Here is a 17,941-nt window from a genome sequence, read left to right on the forward strand (position 1 = left end):
AACTCAGCAGAAGGACCAGGCTGTTCAACAAATTCAGAGCACTAAAGAAGGATTTAGAAAAGGAAGTAAGCTGTTTCAGGTAAAGAACATAGACCTAAACCATGACGACACATATGGATGCACACATGCATGGAACTTATGAGTTTTCCAAAGGATACTGCAGTTGCTCAAGTGCACGTTGGTCAATGGTGCCCATGCTGTTATACACAAAGGCACTGCTCAGTAGTATTGCCAGAGAAAATATCCAGTTATCGTTATTAGAATCTCCCTGGAAAAGATACAAAATACAGGTTTTGTAAACACAATAAAATAACACTTTGATTGTTATTATCTACCAGATCACCACGAGTTACTTCAGGAATTATTTTGGGTTGTTGTTGTAGAGATTTTGCAGAATATTTAATATAGAGATTAGTATGTGGAACTGTATTTTTAGTGATTTTAATTTGCAATACTGCATTTTAATGCTGGTGCTATAAAACAAATAAAGCTGTTCACTTTCATGTATCAGATAACCATAAATGATTTCAAAAGGTAAAAACAGTGGTAAGTTGTCTAAAGACATAACTCACCTTCTCAACATCGCCAAGGCCCTCAGTGTCCAGCAGCACTAGGGTAGTGTTAGGTTTTTGAGGGTGTGGGACGCACCACATCCAAATCCCCTTAGTGTGAGACTGAATGGTAGATCCCAAGGAAAAGCCTGTGGAAAAAAACAAATTTAAATTTAAAGTGGCAATGCTACTATTCCCATTTCATATGTACTTCTTGTTATTATATCTGCCCAAAACCAACTGTAGGCATATACGTCTAATTCATGCACATTCATGAACAACATAACTATCCACCAAAATGAATACAATCTTAGGGCCACATTTATAGTTTGGCAAAGGTTTATTCCATCACAAATGTGATGGATATCCTATTAGTCTTATTAATGTGACAGACATCCTGTCTGTCTTATTAAAGGTAGATGGGGTATTCGTTAAGTTTGTGACAAGTAACTCATCTGCCAAACTCCAAATCAGGCCGAAAGTGACAGAGATGCCAATTAAATTAAACTGCTTAATTTTTCCAGAAAACGGAGAGGGTCTTTCATCATTAGCCAACCAACTTCAAAAATTGATCCAAAAGAAAAAGCATCAGTTAAATCAAATGAAATGTTCTCCTTAAGCGTGACAATGATCATCTTCACTAGCCGAGAATGATGCATAATTCCCCAGATGCTAACAGAGTTCCATTCGCAGTCTTCATAAACGATACCCTAAACTTTTACTAGAAAGGAACCTATTGTTTCTCCATCAACTGGATGTAAATAAAATGTCCTGAAACTCTACATTCAGCGATTGGCAATATATTTTGTGCTTTTTCTTTACTCTTGTAGCCTATGACCAGGAAGGAAAATTATACTTACCAGTATGCATCTGTTTTTGGCATGCAGAGCTGTAGATTCATATACTTGTGCATAGCTCGCCATCTGGTGCTGGGATCGGATGTTTGCATTTTGTTTTTGTCTTGGAAGAAAGAAGTCTTTGTAGTCACGAGGTAGGTGACTCCTCCTTAGGGTGATAGTGCACATGGGCATCGACTCCATCTCCAAATTGTTTTCGCCATGAAGGGTTATGATGGAGTTAGTAAGAAATAGAAAGAGATGTCCATGTGTAATGTATCTAAGTAAGATAGTACTGCAACAGATATAGGTATCCGGGGAGGCAGGTGGGCATATATGAATCTACAGCTCTACATGCCAAGAACAGAAGCATACTGGTAAGTAGCATTATCCGTTCAAGGCATATGAGCTGTAGATCATATACTTGTGTATAGACTATACAGCAGTTATCTCCTTAGCGGTGGCTACCTGCATCTGTTGCAATGGTCTGACAAAGTGTTCTTAACACAGCCTGGCCCACACTAGCTTGTTGTTTTGCTTGCACATCTACACAATAGTGTTTTGTGAAAGTGTGTGGTGTAGACCAAGTTGCTGCTTTGCAGATGTCATCTAGGGGAATTTCCCCAAGAATGCCATAGAAGCTCCTAGTTTAGGTGTGGAATGAGCTATAGGGGGTATGGTTAATGTGCGTTTGGCTTTAGGATAGCATATTTGGATGCATTTAACAATCCACCTTGCAATCCATGCTTTTGAAATGGGATTGCCCTTATCAGGTGAGGAGAAAGCCACAAAGAGTTCTTTAGTCTTTCTACAGGATTTTGTCCTTTCAATGTAGTAAAGTATTGCTCTGTTAACGTCTAGCGTTTGAAGAGCCCGTTCTGTCACTGAGTCAGGTAGAGGGAAAAAAACTGGGAGTTCAACAGACAGGTTAAGGTGGAAGGCAGGAACGACTTTAGGTAAAAAATGTGGGTTAGTCCTGAGAACCACTTTGTTATAATGGATTTGCAAAAAAGGTTCTTGTATGGTTAATGCTTGGAGTTCACTAACTCTTCTAAGAGATGTGATAGCAACGAGGAAGGCTATTTTCCAAGTGAGGAACTGTATTTCGCATTTGTGCAGAGGTTCAAAAGGGGGACCCCATAAGAGACATTGCGGATATTTCTGGTCATCGGCTGTGGGCGGCGAAAACTTACCTGGTCACCAGTGGGTAGCCTGTGAGGCGGACACCTTCATTCTTTCATGCCGCTGTTGGTGCTTGTTGGCTGCCACACGAAGGGAGCGCAGGACTACGGCTCCCAGGATCCTAGCTGGCACCGCCCCCTCCCGCCAGCACTTCCGCGCCCGGAGGCGCTAAATTCAAACGGCTCCCTCGGTGGAGCGGGAGACATTGCGGATATTTCTGGTCATCGGCTGTGGGCGGCGAAAACTTACCTGGTCACCAGTGGGTAGCCTGTGATGCGGACACCCTCGTTCTTTCACGCCGTTGTTGGTGCTTGTTGGCTGCCACACGAAGGGAGCGCAGGACTACGGCTCCCAGGATCCTCGCTGGCACCGCCCCCTCCCGCCAGCACTTCCGCGCCCGGAGGCGCTAAATTCAAACGGTTCCCTCGGTGGAGCGGGAGACATTGCGGATATTTCTGGTCATCGGCTTTGGGCGGCGAAAACTTACCTGGTCACCAGTGGGTAGCCTGTGAGGCGGACACCCTCGTTCTTTCACGCCGCTGTTGGTGCTTGTTGGCTGCCACACGAAGGGAGCGCAGGACTACGGATCCCAGGATCCTAGCTGGCACTGTAATAGAGTTGGGGTTTTAGGTTTAGGTAACGGCGCCACAGGGAAATTAAGCATAAATTATCTATTTGTCTGAAGTATTTTGATGGTGCTAGAAGGTGGGAAGTACCGCCTAACTCCCCAGAAAAAAGAGCCAAAGCTCTACAAAATATGGCATTCAGTCCTTAGCACACATCCTTTTTGTATCACAAACAAATTGTTAGGTGTTCTCACAAATAACAGTACAGAACTTAAGTTGAACAGAATAAATTAGTCTTCTTTTGAAAGTAGTTCTTTATTCTTAGGTGTCTTCCGTGCGATACACAACATCCAGCCGACACGTGTTTCGTCGCTACATGGGAAAGTATGTCCCGCGACTTTTTCAAGGCTGTGTTTTAAAAGAAAATTAAAAACCTGTCTAGTACATAACTTGAATACATGTACTCAGTTGCAATGTCAACCAAAATAGGTGGTGAAACTCACGAACCGGCTACCAGTGGGTGAACAGGTCGTCCAAGATATACAAAATACCAAATATCCTTGACATTAGAGTGTACAATAATCATACTTGAAATAGGCTAATTATGATTTTCATAAGGAATGGAGAGAACTGTGTAAAAGTGCTATAGTGGGGAAATGCGCTGAAGGAATCATGGCTAGTCGTGATTTGTAGTGGTGAAAGTGAACAGAATCGTGGTGTGATGTGACTGAGTTCATTATGGTGTGTTTAATACCGAAAGTGGTGCGTCTATGTGTGCGGTCATGCATCGATATCTATTGTGCCATTTGTCATATGATTAGATCATGACAGTGAATTCATCATAACGTGCAATCATAGCTACCTATCTTTCGTTCGTTTAGGTAGTTCTAAAAACGAAAATACAAATAATCATAATTAGTATTATTGAGAAGGGCTCCACAACGTTCAGTGGCCAAAGTAAACTGGGCATTATTAATTAAAGAAAGCACCTACTTCAAAAGTGGTGATAATTCCAAACCACCTGGGGTTTCAGTAGTGGTAACGTCAGTATTCCTCTGAGGTTGTTGACCTTTTCAGGTACTATTAAAACCTATTTCCAGTGCTGTAGAAAGTGAATTAAGGACAAGGGTAAATAAGTTTGTTCTTGTATTGTATCCAAAATTTGCGTCAAAAGAGTCGCTCAGTTGACTACAAATATATGTTAATACTTGTGTTAGGATATTAGAAATGATGATCCACACGAAAACGCTGGCCTAATATTAATCAGAGCGTTTGTTTAGGAGAACGTTGAATATGTATTACGCGCTATTAAATGTGCTAGCCTAAACGGAAAGGAGCATGACGAGTAAATACATGCCCCGGTCAATGTTCGTCCCCATATTATATTTATCTGCTCCTAATTTGAGAAAATGGTGACTTCCCAAATTATGTTAAGTCAACATATGTTAATTTTCTTTTAAAACACAGCCTTGAAAAAGTCGCGGGACATACTTTCCCATGTAGCGACGAAACACGTGTCGGCTGGATGTTGTGTATCGCACGGAAGACACCTAAGAATAAAGAACTACTTTCAAAAGAAGACTAATTTATTCTGTTCAACTTAAGTTCTGTACTGTTATTTGTGAGAACACCTAACAATTTGTTTGTGATCCTAGCTGGCACTGCCCCCTCCCGCCAGCACTTCCGCGCCCCGGAGGCGCTAAATTCAAACGGCTCCCTCGGTGGAGCGGGAGACATTGCGGATATTTCTGGTCATCGGCTGTGGGCGGCGAAAACTTACCTGGTCACCAGTGGGTAGCCTGTGAGGCGGACACCCTCGTTCTTTCACGCCGCTGTTGGTGCTTGTTGGCTGCCACACGAAGGGAGCGCAGGACTACGGCTCCCAGGATCCTAGCTGGCACCGCCCCCTCCCGCCAGCACTTCTGCGCCCGGAGGCGCTAAATTCAAACGGCTCACGTCGCGGGACGCGCGCGGGCGGCGCCGGGCTAAGCCCGGGCAAAGGGTGGGCCGTTGTGTGGCCGTTAGGAGGCCGGTGGAGGTCGGGTTGGGCTACCCCCTTGATCGTATGGGAGTCGTTGTAATCGGAAGTAAAAATCATTTTTAATGGACTTTGTCAGTCATGAACTACTACTGATTGTATAATGAGATTGCTAATGTATAAGTCATACCTTGCAGTGTAGTAGTCACTGTCACTTATAAGATACCAAACTTATTGCAGTATTCATTCTCATCGCATTAGCTTTTAAACTTGTCTCTCTAGTGACCCTCTTGTTTTGCTGATTATAATTGTAATTGTCTATTAATGCGACTTGTGTTCTGTTATGGCAAAAGTTAAAAATATAATGGATAACTACTTGGTTAAAAAGGTTAATATGATCAATAGTGAAAGACGGAAATCGCTAGGGAAGGAGCCCCTTGCAGATAATATAGAGTCATCCATAGATGGTAGTGTTCGCACTCTTGCCATATTGGATCCTTCATCGGAAGCTCCCTTATTGGAAAATTCGATTCTTTCCATTGTGGAGAATGACGTTGATCCCTTATGTCAAGGTATATTGGAGTCCCCAAGAGAGTCTGAATTTCTCCCATCTCCCCCGAAAAGAGTGGTTAGGAAATGGAGAAAGCCCCAACCTAAGAAGGGAAGTGTGCATCATAAGTCACTGTCAGACCAACCTCAGAGAAATACTGTGGCCCATGCCAAAACTCAGACCCTTAATGAGGTTGAGAATTCTGATCTCTCGGGGGTCATAGCCAAAATTTTTGAGGAAAAATTAGCGCTTATGATTAAGCCTCTTGTACAAAAAATTGAAATCTTTTCAACTGAGGTATTGAGGCTGGGTGGTCTCTTAGATGAAATGAAACAGCCTACTACCTTGTTTAAGGCACCAATTCAAACCGTTCATACCGCCCCGCTACCTACATCGGAGGGTGGGATCCCTATTGGTTCTATGAGATCACTACCACCAGTTGTCAGTGGTATCCAATCCAATACAGACCCACCTAGTAGTAAGGGGCCTAGAGCTATAGCACAGAAATTACACTGTGTCAATCTTCCACCAGCTTGTGAACCTTACGTGGTTGTCTTATCTAATGTTCCTCCACTTGACCCAGTAACTTCTAATCCCCATTGTGAAACGCATGATTCACTTAAGAGGAAATCAGTTGCTTGGTTAAACAAAAATTGTGGCTTCCCTACTAATTTTTCAGATCAAATACTGTCCACCAGACGAGTCTTCTGGTTAGGTAATACAAGGAAAACGTGTAAGGGGGATTGTGTTATAATAAATTTTAGACACCCCCAACATGTTGCAACCACCCTATTAAGTGCAGCTTCTCTTGTATTAGGAGAGAATACTGTGCGTGTACATTCTTTGGGCTACTTCTATAGACATCTAGTTAGACCAATACAAATTACGAATAGGGAAAGACTGACTCGTACTATTAATCCATCAAATTTCGAAATCCCTATGGAGAATAGATTTACAGTACTGAGCGAACTAGATGAAAATGATTGACTCATACAAGTTGATGGAAATATAACTTTAGTCCCATTATTGGTTAACCTTCCGAAGGGGACTCCTAAAGGCAGCGAAACCTCTGGTTCGGAAATCATGATAGCACCGAGGTCTCTAACCTTGCCATCAGATGAGCAGCTCTACTCAGCTGGGACTATCAGAGATTGGCAGGGAGAGCAAGATGTAGCTGACTCAGCCATGGCTCTGAAGTTAAATGCAGCCCGGTTAGAGACACTAGGCAATAATGTTGACGATTATAAAGTGGAAGCAGGAAATTCTCCAGTCTTAGTTGTGGATGATACTGCTAGTGAAGTCATTAGATCAAGGGATTCTCCTCTATGCGTAACTGATAATTCTAATATTAGACTACTATCCTGGAATATCGCTGGCCTCTCCAGGAACTTGAAGGGCATGGTATTGTGTTCATTTATTGAAAAACATGATATTATCGTCCTTCAAGAAACCTGGATGGTAGAAACCCCCCATAGAGTTGGATATAAAACATTCAGCTCCAAAGCAACACCATCAAATAGAGGAAGGGCATCCGGGGGGTTGGTCATCTGGGTTAAAGTCTCCTTGGAAATAGAGGTCAGCCAGCTATCTATCCCCTGTCCTGACCTGTTAGGTCTAAACATTGTGACCAGTAAGAAAGGAGTCATTTATCTAATAAACATTTATAACAGACCATATCCATCTAACAGGGAATCAAAGGTGATAGAAATTCTGGATTCCACTTTAGAAGGCTTAGGAGATAATGCTCAGCTTTTAATCTGTGGAGATTTCAATTGCAAATATGAACCAATTCAGGGTTTAGAAAGATTGTTTGATGAACAAGACGTTGCTAACGATATCATGCCCCTGGAGGCTTTAAGTTCTGTCAAAAGCTCCATAGCTGCAACACAGATTCTACAGATGACTGTGTCACATGATTTAAAATCATGTAACGGTCGCTTCCCTTCAGATAGTCCATCAGCTCCCATTTATTTCAAGGGAAGTCTTAGGTCACATATTGATTTTGTAATGGCCTCTCGAAACTTATGGAGATCAATAATTGATTTTAAGATTGACTCCAGAACAGAGAGTGATCACTTTCCCCTCCAATTATGGTTAGATTCTGCTCTTTTTCTACTTAGACTACCTGTAGAAGGCCCATTAAATTCTCTGGTTGGAGAGATTCAGATATCTAATAATAGGCGTGCTATAAAATGGTCTTATATTTTGGGAAAAAAAGAAGCACTGTCCAACATTTACAGTAAATTCAATGAAATCATTGGGACACCCCAGATGCCTTTACTAGGCACTCAGGGAGTCCTTGATTTACATCATAAGTTGGTCGACGCTCTATCCCCTCTTTTGAGCAAAGTTTATAAAAAAGAAGGGAATAAAAATATGGATCACTTAGAGCTAGAAAACCAGTGGTATAACCAAGATTGTAGGTTTGCCAAATCAAGGCTGGTCCTTGCAGTAAAAAGTGGGAGCCAAAATGATATAAAAATGCAAGAATGGCCTATAAAAATATTATGAATCAAGCTAAAAAAGCATGGGATGCTGACCTATGGGAGGCCTTACTGAGTGCAGCTAAGTTACATGATCAAAGTACGTTTTGGAATTTAATTGCCAAGGGAAATAAGAAGGGTAGATCACCCAAGGACATTTTTTTGGATGAATCCACTTGGTGTGACCACTTTTCTAAACTCTATTCTATTAATAAGGATGATTTGTCCCCTGACAATGTAGACATTAATTCTGATAATAGTACTATACCATTACATTTTAGCCTAGAAGAAACAAATCAGGCATTATTAGCTGTTAAAATAGGTAAAGCCCCCGGTCCTGACAAAATCCCATGTGATCTATTGAAACATGATGTGGAAGTGTGGGGACCATATATTAACTTTTTAAGTAATTCAATTGTGGCCGGTACACCAATTCCAGAATCATGGAAAGGGGCAGAAATCATAACAATCTTTAAAAAGGGTGACCGCCATGATCCTAGCAATTACCGCCCTATCAGTTTAATAGATATTTTACAAAAAATCTTTGCCAGACATATTTTAAACAGGATTTTAGATTGGATTGAGGAGACAAAAATACTGACTAAATACCAAGCAGGCTTTAGATCGAAAATCAGTACAGTTGATCAGGTGTTTAGATTTATGTGCATTTGCTGGAAATATATAAATATCAGGAGGGGTAGTCTCTATGTGGCGTTTATGGATTTACGGGCCGCCTTTGACCTCGTTCCCCGTAAGTTGTTGTGGTCTACATTAAAGAAGTTAAATGTTCCAGGTGAGCTACTCAATGAACTTATTAGACTACATACAGGGAACTATGCTAAAATCAGATGGGGAAAGGCTGGCGAATTATCCAAAGCGATCCCTATAGATCGAGGTGTGCGCCAAGGTTGCGTATTAGCACCCACATTGTTCTCATTGTACGTTAATGATATTCCAACATACCTGAGGAACTGTGTCCATGACTCCCCGAAATTAGACGGCGAAATAATTACTTCCTTACTTTTTGCCGACGACACTATCCTCATTTCCCAGACTCCGAGAGGTTTGCAAAATTTGGTTAATTCCTTCCAAAACTATTGCGTGGAAAATAAGTTAAAAATAAACCCAATGAAAACCAAATACATGGCCATAAACCCAAAAAAAACCCTTAGGAAAAACTTGTTCTTAGAGAATCGTACACTTGAACAGGTAGAAAGTTTTAACTATGTGGGTCTGATGTTGGATAATAAATTAACCTGGCGAGGTCAGCAGAATAAAAGTTTATTATCCCTCAAACAAAACTCACTCTCTATCCTAAAGGTGCACGGAGCAAGTTATTCCAAAGCTATTTCTCCAGCACTGGAGGTATTCAAAGCTAAGGCTCAATCAGCAGCTCTCTATGGTGCAGAGATATGGGGATATTGTAATACCAACAAATTCGGGATGATTGAAAACAATTTTGTGCGCAGTCTACTTAAAATACCGACTCATACTCCCGTTGTCCCCCTATTTTTGGACATCAATCTTAAAAGAACAGAGCATTTAGCTTCATTAAGACCACTATTATATTGGACCAGGGTATAGTCAACCCCTGAGTTGAGGGACTACAAGTTTGGTCTGATTGAACTAATTAAGTTGGATGAGCATCTGAAAACCCCATGGCTGAGGTATATATGCACGTGGTTTAAGAGACTAGGGCTTTTCCATTATTGGGAGGAGCCCCACAATTTGACTCAGTTCTCAAAAAAACTACTTAAGGATACCTTTTGGTCTTATGTTAACGGTGAATTAATTCTGGGATCTACTATCGGTACACTGTCTCAGAATTTCCTAAATATAAAAGATTCACCTAACTTCGAAGAATTTATGGACGAGATTGCTCCTCCTCTAGCAAAATCTCTTTATCTAGAATTCAGGTATGGGGTTTTACTGATAAATACCTATACATCTAGGTGGGCTGGGGAAAATGGTTCGGATGCGTGTATTATGTGTTCTCTTGGGGCTAGGGAAGACCTTGCCCACATACTTTTCTTTTGTCCAGTTTATATGAAACCGAGGATCTGCTGGATTAAACCCCTTTGTAAAAATATGGGGGTTGAGTCATACAAAGTAGCAGAGCGCATACTAAAATCTAACACCTCTCAACTGATGGTGTTTGGTATAAGTAGATTTCTATTTAATGTATATATTATTAGGAAACGCTCTGGTCACAAACTGTAATAGCAAAGGAAGGAAATTATGGATTACCCTTGCTTTGCTGTTTTACTCTACTAAGTCTACCTCAGTTTTATAGTATTATTTGTTTTTATGAACTCTGGCTTTTAATTAAATTAATATTTATTTATATCTTAACTGGTATTGCTTAATCATGGAGTTATAATCACCTTTTGTCTATTGTTTGCAACTGTACATTATGGTTTTGTATGTAATTATTTTGTTATGTATATTGGCTTTTATGGCTACATAGCCGAAATAAAGTATTGACTGACTGACTGACAAAAGGGGGACCCCATAAGTCAGGTAAGTACAATATTTAAATTCCATACTGGAGAGGGTGGAACTCTGGGTGGAATTATTCTTCCATAAATGCTTTGAAAGCGGGTACTCCAAACAAAGACAAGTGGTGTCTGTTTTGGAGATAAGCTGCTATTGCCGCGAGATTTAGTCTTATGGATGTATATGCTAGGTTACATTGCTGTAGGTGCAAGAGAGAACAGATAATGTTTTGAATAGAGGCATCTAGTGGATTGATTTTGTTATTTGTACAGTAAATTACAAATCGTTTCCACTTTGCTGCGCAGCTTGCTCTGGCGGTAGGACGTCTAGCCTCTTTAATGATGTTCATGCAGTCTGGCAGGAGATTGAGGTAGCCAAACTCTAAGACTTCAGGTGCCAGATCAAAAGGATGAGTTGACTGGGATCTGGATGTCTTATCCCTCCATGGTTCTGAGTGAGAAGCTTGGGTGAGAGGCGTAGCTTTTGATGAGGAACTACTGATAGTTCCAAGAGGGTTGTGAACCATGGTTGTTCAGGCCCATGTTGGAGCAACCAAGATCATTGTGAGGGAATGCTGTTTGAGCTTCTGAACCACTAACGGAATTAGCGGGAGAGGCGGAAAAGCGTAAGCAAATTTTCCTGACCAGTTCATCCATATCGCATTGCTTTTGGACAATGGGTGTGGATACCTGGACGCAAAGGTTGGGCATTTTGCATTCTGGTGTGTGGCGGACTTATCTATTTCTGGGTGGCCCCACATGTGAAAGAATGGAAGAGGAACTTGAGGATGAAGTTCCCATTCGTGGATCTGCTGTGTTTGATGACTGAGCAGATCTGCAATCTGATTGTGTACCCCTAGGAGGTGTTCTGCAAGGAGATATATGTTTTGCGGAATGGCCCATCTCCATATGTAAGAGTGTGTCCCCCCTGTTTCTGTATGTAATACATTGCTGTGATGTTGTCTGTACGGACCAGGACACCTTTGCCTACCAGATGGAGTTGAAATGATTTTAATGCCAGAAAAATTGCCAGTAATTCCAGGTAATTTATGTGGCGTTGTTTTTACTGAGGGGTCCATATGCCCTGAATGGTATGGTTTTGAAGGTGAGCGTTGCGTCTGCTGTTAGCACTATCTGTGGAAACAGGTCGAGGAACGGCCGCCCTTTAGAAAGGTTTTGTGTGTTCCACCACTGCAGAGAGCGATGTGTGCGGCTGTCCACCAGATCTGTTAACTGACCTTGAGCCTGGTTCCACTGATGTGCCAAACACTCCTGTAAGGGACGTCTTGCATAAGAGACTATGAGAATTGAGGCTGAAATTGTGATATTAGAGCTTGAATGTTGCATATCCTGACTGAGTTCGGGTATGCTAGAGCTTTTGAAGTGTTTATTGTAGCTCCTAGATAATGTTGTGAGTTGGGCGGTTGGAGGTGGGACTTGGTGAGGTTCACCGTGAATCCCAATTGGTGAAGCAACTGGATTGTTTTGGGTGTGTGTTGCACACGGCTGTTGTGTGACTTGGCTTTTATTAGCCAGTCTTCCAGATAAGGGAACATGTGAATATGTTGTCATCGTAAGTGTGCTGCTACTACTGCGGGGAACTTTGTGAAGACTGTGTGCTGTGGTAAACCCGAAAAGGAGGACTTTGAACTGATAGTGTTGACCGTCTACCACTAACCTGAGATATTTCCTGTGAGCGGGTTGAATGGGAATATGGAAGTAGGCATCTTTTAAATCCAGAGTGGAGAGAAAGCCGCCTTGTTGAAGCATGGGGAGCACCTGTTGGAGAGTGACCATGTGGAAGTGGTCTGACTGAATGTAAAGGTTTAACGGTCTGAGGTCCATTATTGGCCTGGGAGAGCCGTCCTTTTTTGGAATTAGAAAATATAGGGGGTAAACCCATGTGCCTTGATGAGGCAAGGGGACTGGTTGTATTGCATGTTTTTGTAACAGAGAGATAACATCTTGTTTTAGAAGCGTCAGATGTTCCGAGGACATTGGACGTTGTCTGGGAGGAATGTTTGGGGGAGTGGAGGTGACTTCCAGGCAATAACCATACTGGATAATTTGTCTTACCCACCTGTCTGTTGTGATGGAGTTCCAGACAGGTAGGAACTGTGAGAGACGTCCCCCGACAGGAGTGGAGGGAAGTCAGTGCTAGGTGGTAGGGGAGCTGTGGGTGTTACCGCGGCCTCTTCCCTTTTTTTCGTTACCCCTGTATCCTCCTCGAAAATATCCTCAGGAGGAGGTAGTTTTATTGGGACTTTTATATGATGAAGAGGGATTTTCTGAGCCAGTGGTTTTGGAGCCAGTCCTGTAAAAAAAAGCAATGAAAAGAGCCTCTAGGGGAAGACAATTACAAGCCCCCCTATGGACTTGGCAGTCTCAGTATCTTTTTTCATCTTTTCTAAAGATGTGTCGACTGTGGGTCCAAAAAGATGATCTTGGTCGAAAGGCTGATTAAGAATAGTGGATTGCACCTCATGTTTTAATCCGGATATGTGGAGCCAAGCGTGCCTGTGTAGTAAAATGCTGGTATTAATAGAACGAGATGCTGTATCAGCCGCATCGAGGGCACATTTTATAGATGTGTTGGTTATTAATTTACCCTTCTGTATAAGGTCATTAGCTTTGTTCTTATATTGGTCAGGCAGATGTTGCATTAGCTTTACAAGCTCATCATAGTGAGCTCTGTCATATCTGGCTAACAAAGCTTGGGCATTGGCAATCCACCAGTGATTTGCAGCTTGTGATGCAATTTGTTTGCCAGATGCATCTATGAGTTTTGACTCCTTATCAGGAGGAGGGATGTCACCTGTGCTCCGTGAATTAGCCCTCTTGCGTGCATTAGACACCACAAGAGAATTTAAAGGGACCTGACCTCTGATGTACACTGTGTTACTGAAGGCTGCCTTATATTTTTTGTCCACCCTGGTGTTGAGGATCCTGGCTCTGACTGGGTCTTTAAACACTTCTAGTGCATGTTTTAGCATGCCGTTTAGCATTGGTAGGGTGTGTGTGGAATTTTGTGAGGGTGCAAATGTTTCGAATAAAAAGTCTTCCTCTAAGAGATCAGAGTGTAATTGTACACCGTGGTACTAAGCAGCCCTATTAATTAATTGCGCAAACCCAATATTATCATCTGGTGGTGATGGCCTAGAGGGATAGAGGTCTGGATCATTGTGTGGATCGGGATCTGTATTGTAATCATACCAAGGATCTACGTGTGGGATGGTATGTGCATCATCATCCCTATCTGGATCTACGTTCCCATCCCCATCATTATAATCATCTTCCTCATCCTGTGGTTGAGGTGAAAATGTATGTTGTGGGGAACGTGCTGGAGAAATTAACAAATTAGGATCAGCTAGAGAAGGAGAGGGAGGTGGAGAAGTAATTGTGCCCATTTCTCTCTGTTTAATGGGTATTTGAGAGTCTGGTGGAGTGTCCAGTTTGCTCTTTTTAGGAGGCTTGGCGACAACTTGACCGGTTTCTGGGTCAATGTGTAGTGTTTTTTGCTTTGGATCCGAAAAATCTGGTGCAGACTGTTGTTTGGGTACAATGTCCTTTTTCCGTGCTGAAGGTTTAGGGTCAGAATGTTCTTTTGCCTTTGTTTCTGAAGCTTTCTGCGGGATCTTGGACTCTTTTAGTTTTTGGTATGGGAGTATGTGGCTCCGAGACCTTTTTCGGATCCAAAGATTTTTTCGGCTCCAAATGTTTATTTCGACGCCAAGGGCTTCAGTGTTTAGGCTGTTTTCGGTGCCGAGGAAAAAGCGTGTGGCACATCTTTGCTTTTGGGCTTCGGTGCCGAAGGTGACTTGTCGGTACTGGAACGGTGTTGGCTCGAGCCCGAGCCAGAAGGATTTTCTTTTGGTTTCATAGCTGGGCCCGAGCGCGGGGCATCTGAAATGTGTTGCCGGTGTCGACCTGAGCCAGAGGGCAAAGGTGTTACTGGAGCCTTTTGTTTGGGATTGGGCAGGAGAGGGGTCTCGGTACTCACGGACCGCTGAGCTGGTGGTATTGCCTCGTCTTTGATGTCGGAGTCATCGGCTTCGGAGACGGAGATCTCTCCTTCATCAGCTTGTTGCTCTGGCTGGACTTCGGGATCTGCTCCGAAGATGTCCGGAACCAAGCTGCTTTTGCGTGCTGGACATTTCGTGACGTCGAGCCCGACGGTAACGGATGTTTTTTTCGACCTGAAAGATGCACAGGCCTCGCAGTTCTTGTCCTCGTGCTCCTGGGAGAGGCAGAGATTACAAACCTGGTGTAAGTCCGTGTGTGGGAACTTAGCACCACACCCGGGGCATTTTTTAAAAGGAGTCTTTTCCATTGACTGCAGGCGTGGTTGGCGCGGATAGGCCCAATGGCCAGCGTCGAAGATCTAGGTCAAAGATTTTATATTTTTGGAAGATGCACGTCGAAAGTGAAACACGATTGAGAAAATACTGTTGAGTGGTGAGGGACTGCGTGTCTAAGGGGGTTCGAGAATGGCACCGACCCGTAACGCAGCGAATCACATCCAAACCCAATGGCGGAAAAAAAATATCTGGAGATGGAGTCGATGCCCATGCGCACTATCACCCTAAGGAGTAGTCACCTACCGTGTGACTACAAAAACTTCTTCCAAGATAAAAACAAAGTGCAAACATCCGAGCTCAACACCAGATGGCGATCTATGCACATGTATATGATCTACAGCTCATATGCCTCGAACACATATTTTTGTACACTGCTTTACAAGACGACACTACAACAATTTATTGGCTCAATGGTCTCTCCTTTTCGTTGAGCCCTTCATTTCACGCTTACACCTAAGTACATTCCTTAACACAAGAGTTGATTCAAAGTTAGGGGGCAACAGAAAATCTCCACATTTTTGAAGTGGTCAGTCCACCACGGGAGAATCTTCTAACAGAATATCCTCTGTCACACTGTCCCTATGGTGGAGGTAATTCCCTGGATGACTCACAACCAGTGGATGAGCTCCAATTTCCACTTTCCCCACAATTCAGTGGACTTTCTTTTCTGTACAACTGTAAATCAGTGCCATAAGATTGATTGTCATCATGTAATAGACAAAGATGTTCTCATGACATATAATCTTCTCAAGCACATTCAAACGTCTCTTAATACTGCCCATACTTTTGACCCAGATATGTTCTGCACACTTACAGTACTTTGCCAGACAGAATTAATTCTGACCCTTTAGAATTAGCAGTTAACCTCTGGGCATACATCACTCTAATGAATTCCTAACTACTAATCAGTTTATTACCAGGCAGTAAGTTGGTGAGGCCCATTCAGCTGCATCTCTACCCTAAAACAGAGATGACAATATACATACAAGACAAATGTTTGTTTAGCCTTACAACTGACATGTAAGTGGTGGTACAAAATATATAGCTGACATTAGAGATTCAAATATATCAAACATATCAGATCACCATAAACATTTCATGAGATAGCCCCAATGCTTAATTTTCAAAAAGTACTAATCCGTTTTTCCAGTTTCATTAAAGGAATCTCTGATACTTGTTCTGAAACATTTACTTCTTATTCAAAGAGTATCTTAGTTGTAGAGTTAATTTTATGTCCGCAGTTAATTCATCCAAACTTTTTGCATCAATTTGGCTAGTGTATTTAACTGACTCATATTTACTTATTTCTTGGAAAAGATCTTATTCATTGGTTAATGTGCTTGATTTTTAAAGGTTATGGAAAGATGCAGATGCTACAGGAAAGATAATGCAAACCCCAAGGTCCCAAGCAGGTCCTTCCACCAAGGAGACTGCTGCCTAGAGGTACCGCCCTGGGGAAACAGGGCTATGATTCATGCTCAAACAGGTTTGTCCCTTTAACAACTAGCGTGAATAAGCACACACAAAGAATGCCACAAGTTATGTGGTAGGATCATAAAATGATCATTTAATTGTGCCAGGGAGTAATTCTGATCCTAAATGTCAAATCCACAAAGAATCTCATTGAGTGGCAGATGTCAGTCAATAAAAGTCAAAGGCTTAAGGTACTGCTAAACAACTAAAATGTACATTTAAGCTTCTTCAGCAGAAGATCACCAGCCTTGACATTAATTTTTTTAATCAACGCAGCAGAAAAAATCTCTCCCAGTCAAAAGAATTCAAATTTCAGGGTTAGTTTAGCAAAATGTGCTTTTAATGATGCAAGACCGATTTTACTGGAACTCTTCCCCTTTTGTAGGGGATCAGGCATCATGATAGTCAGTACAAAAGGGGGTGGTGATGGATGGAGCATCAGAACCAATCAAACACTCACACCCAGTCAACAGATCTGGGTTTGATCCATCACCGTTCTTTAGCCCACTCTGCCACCCCAGTTCAGACATGGCCATATGCAAATCAGTCTGAGCTGTGCCTCATGGGAACAGTCCAGCCCGAACTGCCAAGCCATGCCTTCCCTGGACCGGACACAAGCTTCCTAGGACCGGTTTCTGGCATTTCAGCCGTCTTCAGCCAGGCTTGCTTGAATCCAGTGGCAAAGTGAGCAAGGGACTCACGTCTGAGCATACCCTGCCAACTTATGGCTCCCTTGAGCCACTGAGCTGACGAGCTCTTGGCGATGCACCTGTGCGCCAGAGAGAGGTACTGAGACCCGAGAGACTATGGCAGCCTTTCCAGCAACACCAGAAGGAATTTTCGTTTTTTATCTCTACTGAAGACGGATAACATCCAGAAACACATGTGTCTAGAGATTCACAGCACTAACCTGCACCAACTTTGGTGAACCACTACAGCTAAAATTCAAGTAAGAAATCACTGTGCAGGGCTCGACAAATCCACTCCACCGCTCGCATTTGCGAGGTACATTTTATGAGGTCGAGCTATTTTTAGGTCCTACTCGCCCTTTCTGGCGAGTAGGAAAACATACTAACTTTTGTCCTCCGTCTTTGAAAACGGAGCAAATGTGACAAGATAACAAGATTTAAAGGCCTTTTTATTGCTCACAAAGCAAATGAGCAATAAAAATGCCTTTAAATCTTGTTATCTTGTCACTTTTGCTCCGCTTTCAGAGACGGAGGTCAAGTAGGTCACTGTTGGGGCGAGGAGATTTTTGGAGGTACTAGACCTGCAGGACTAGTACCATTTTTCAGATTTTTCGAGCCCTGCTGTGAACTGTATTTACCACAATGCTAAGGGGCGAACTGTGCTGGGAGGTGAGGCAGTGTGCTCCCATCCCCCATTTGCTATCTTAACGCACTATTGCCCCCTTGTCATCTTAAATCAGAACATCTGCAAGATAGATGCTAATACTCTGGCACAGCTGA

General features: G+C 42.6%; 1 protein-coding gene across 2 annotated transcripts in view; it reads right to left on the reverse strand.

The window, feature by feature from the left end:
• Positions 1-17,941, reverse strand: part of LOC146784477 (guanylate-binding protein 7-like) — a 189,106-nt gene that overhangs the window by 119,078 nt on the left and 52,087 nt on the right. For both annotated transcript variants that reach the window (XM_085633277.1, XM_085633278.1), the window contains exons 3-4: positions 573-700; positions 159-268 (exon numbers count right to left, since the gene is read on the reverse strand). In XM_085633277.1, coding sequence (XP_085489403.1) covers positions 159-268; positions 573-700 — 238 coding nt within the window. The remainder of the gene's footprint in view (positions 1-158; positions 269-572; positions 701-17,941) is intronic.

This window comes from Triturus cristatus, chromosome 11, assembly GCF_964204655.1.
Source record: "Triturus cristatus chromosome 11, aTriCri1.1, whole genome shotgun sequence".
In the NCBI taxonomy this organism is placed as follows: Eukaryota; Metazoa; Chordata; class Amphibia; order Caudata; family Salamandridae; genus Triturus; species Triturus cristatus.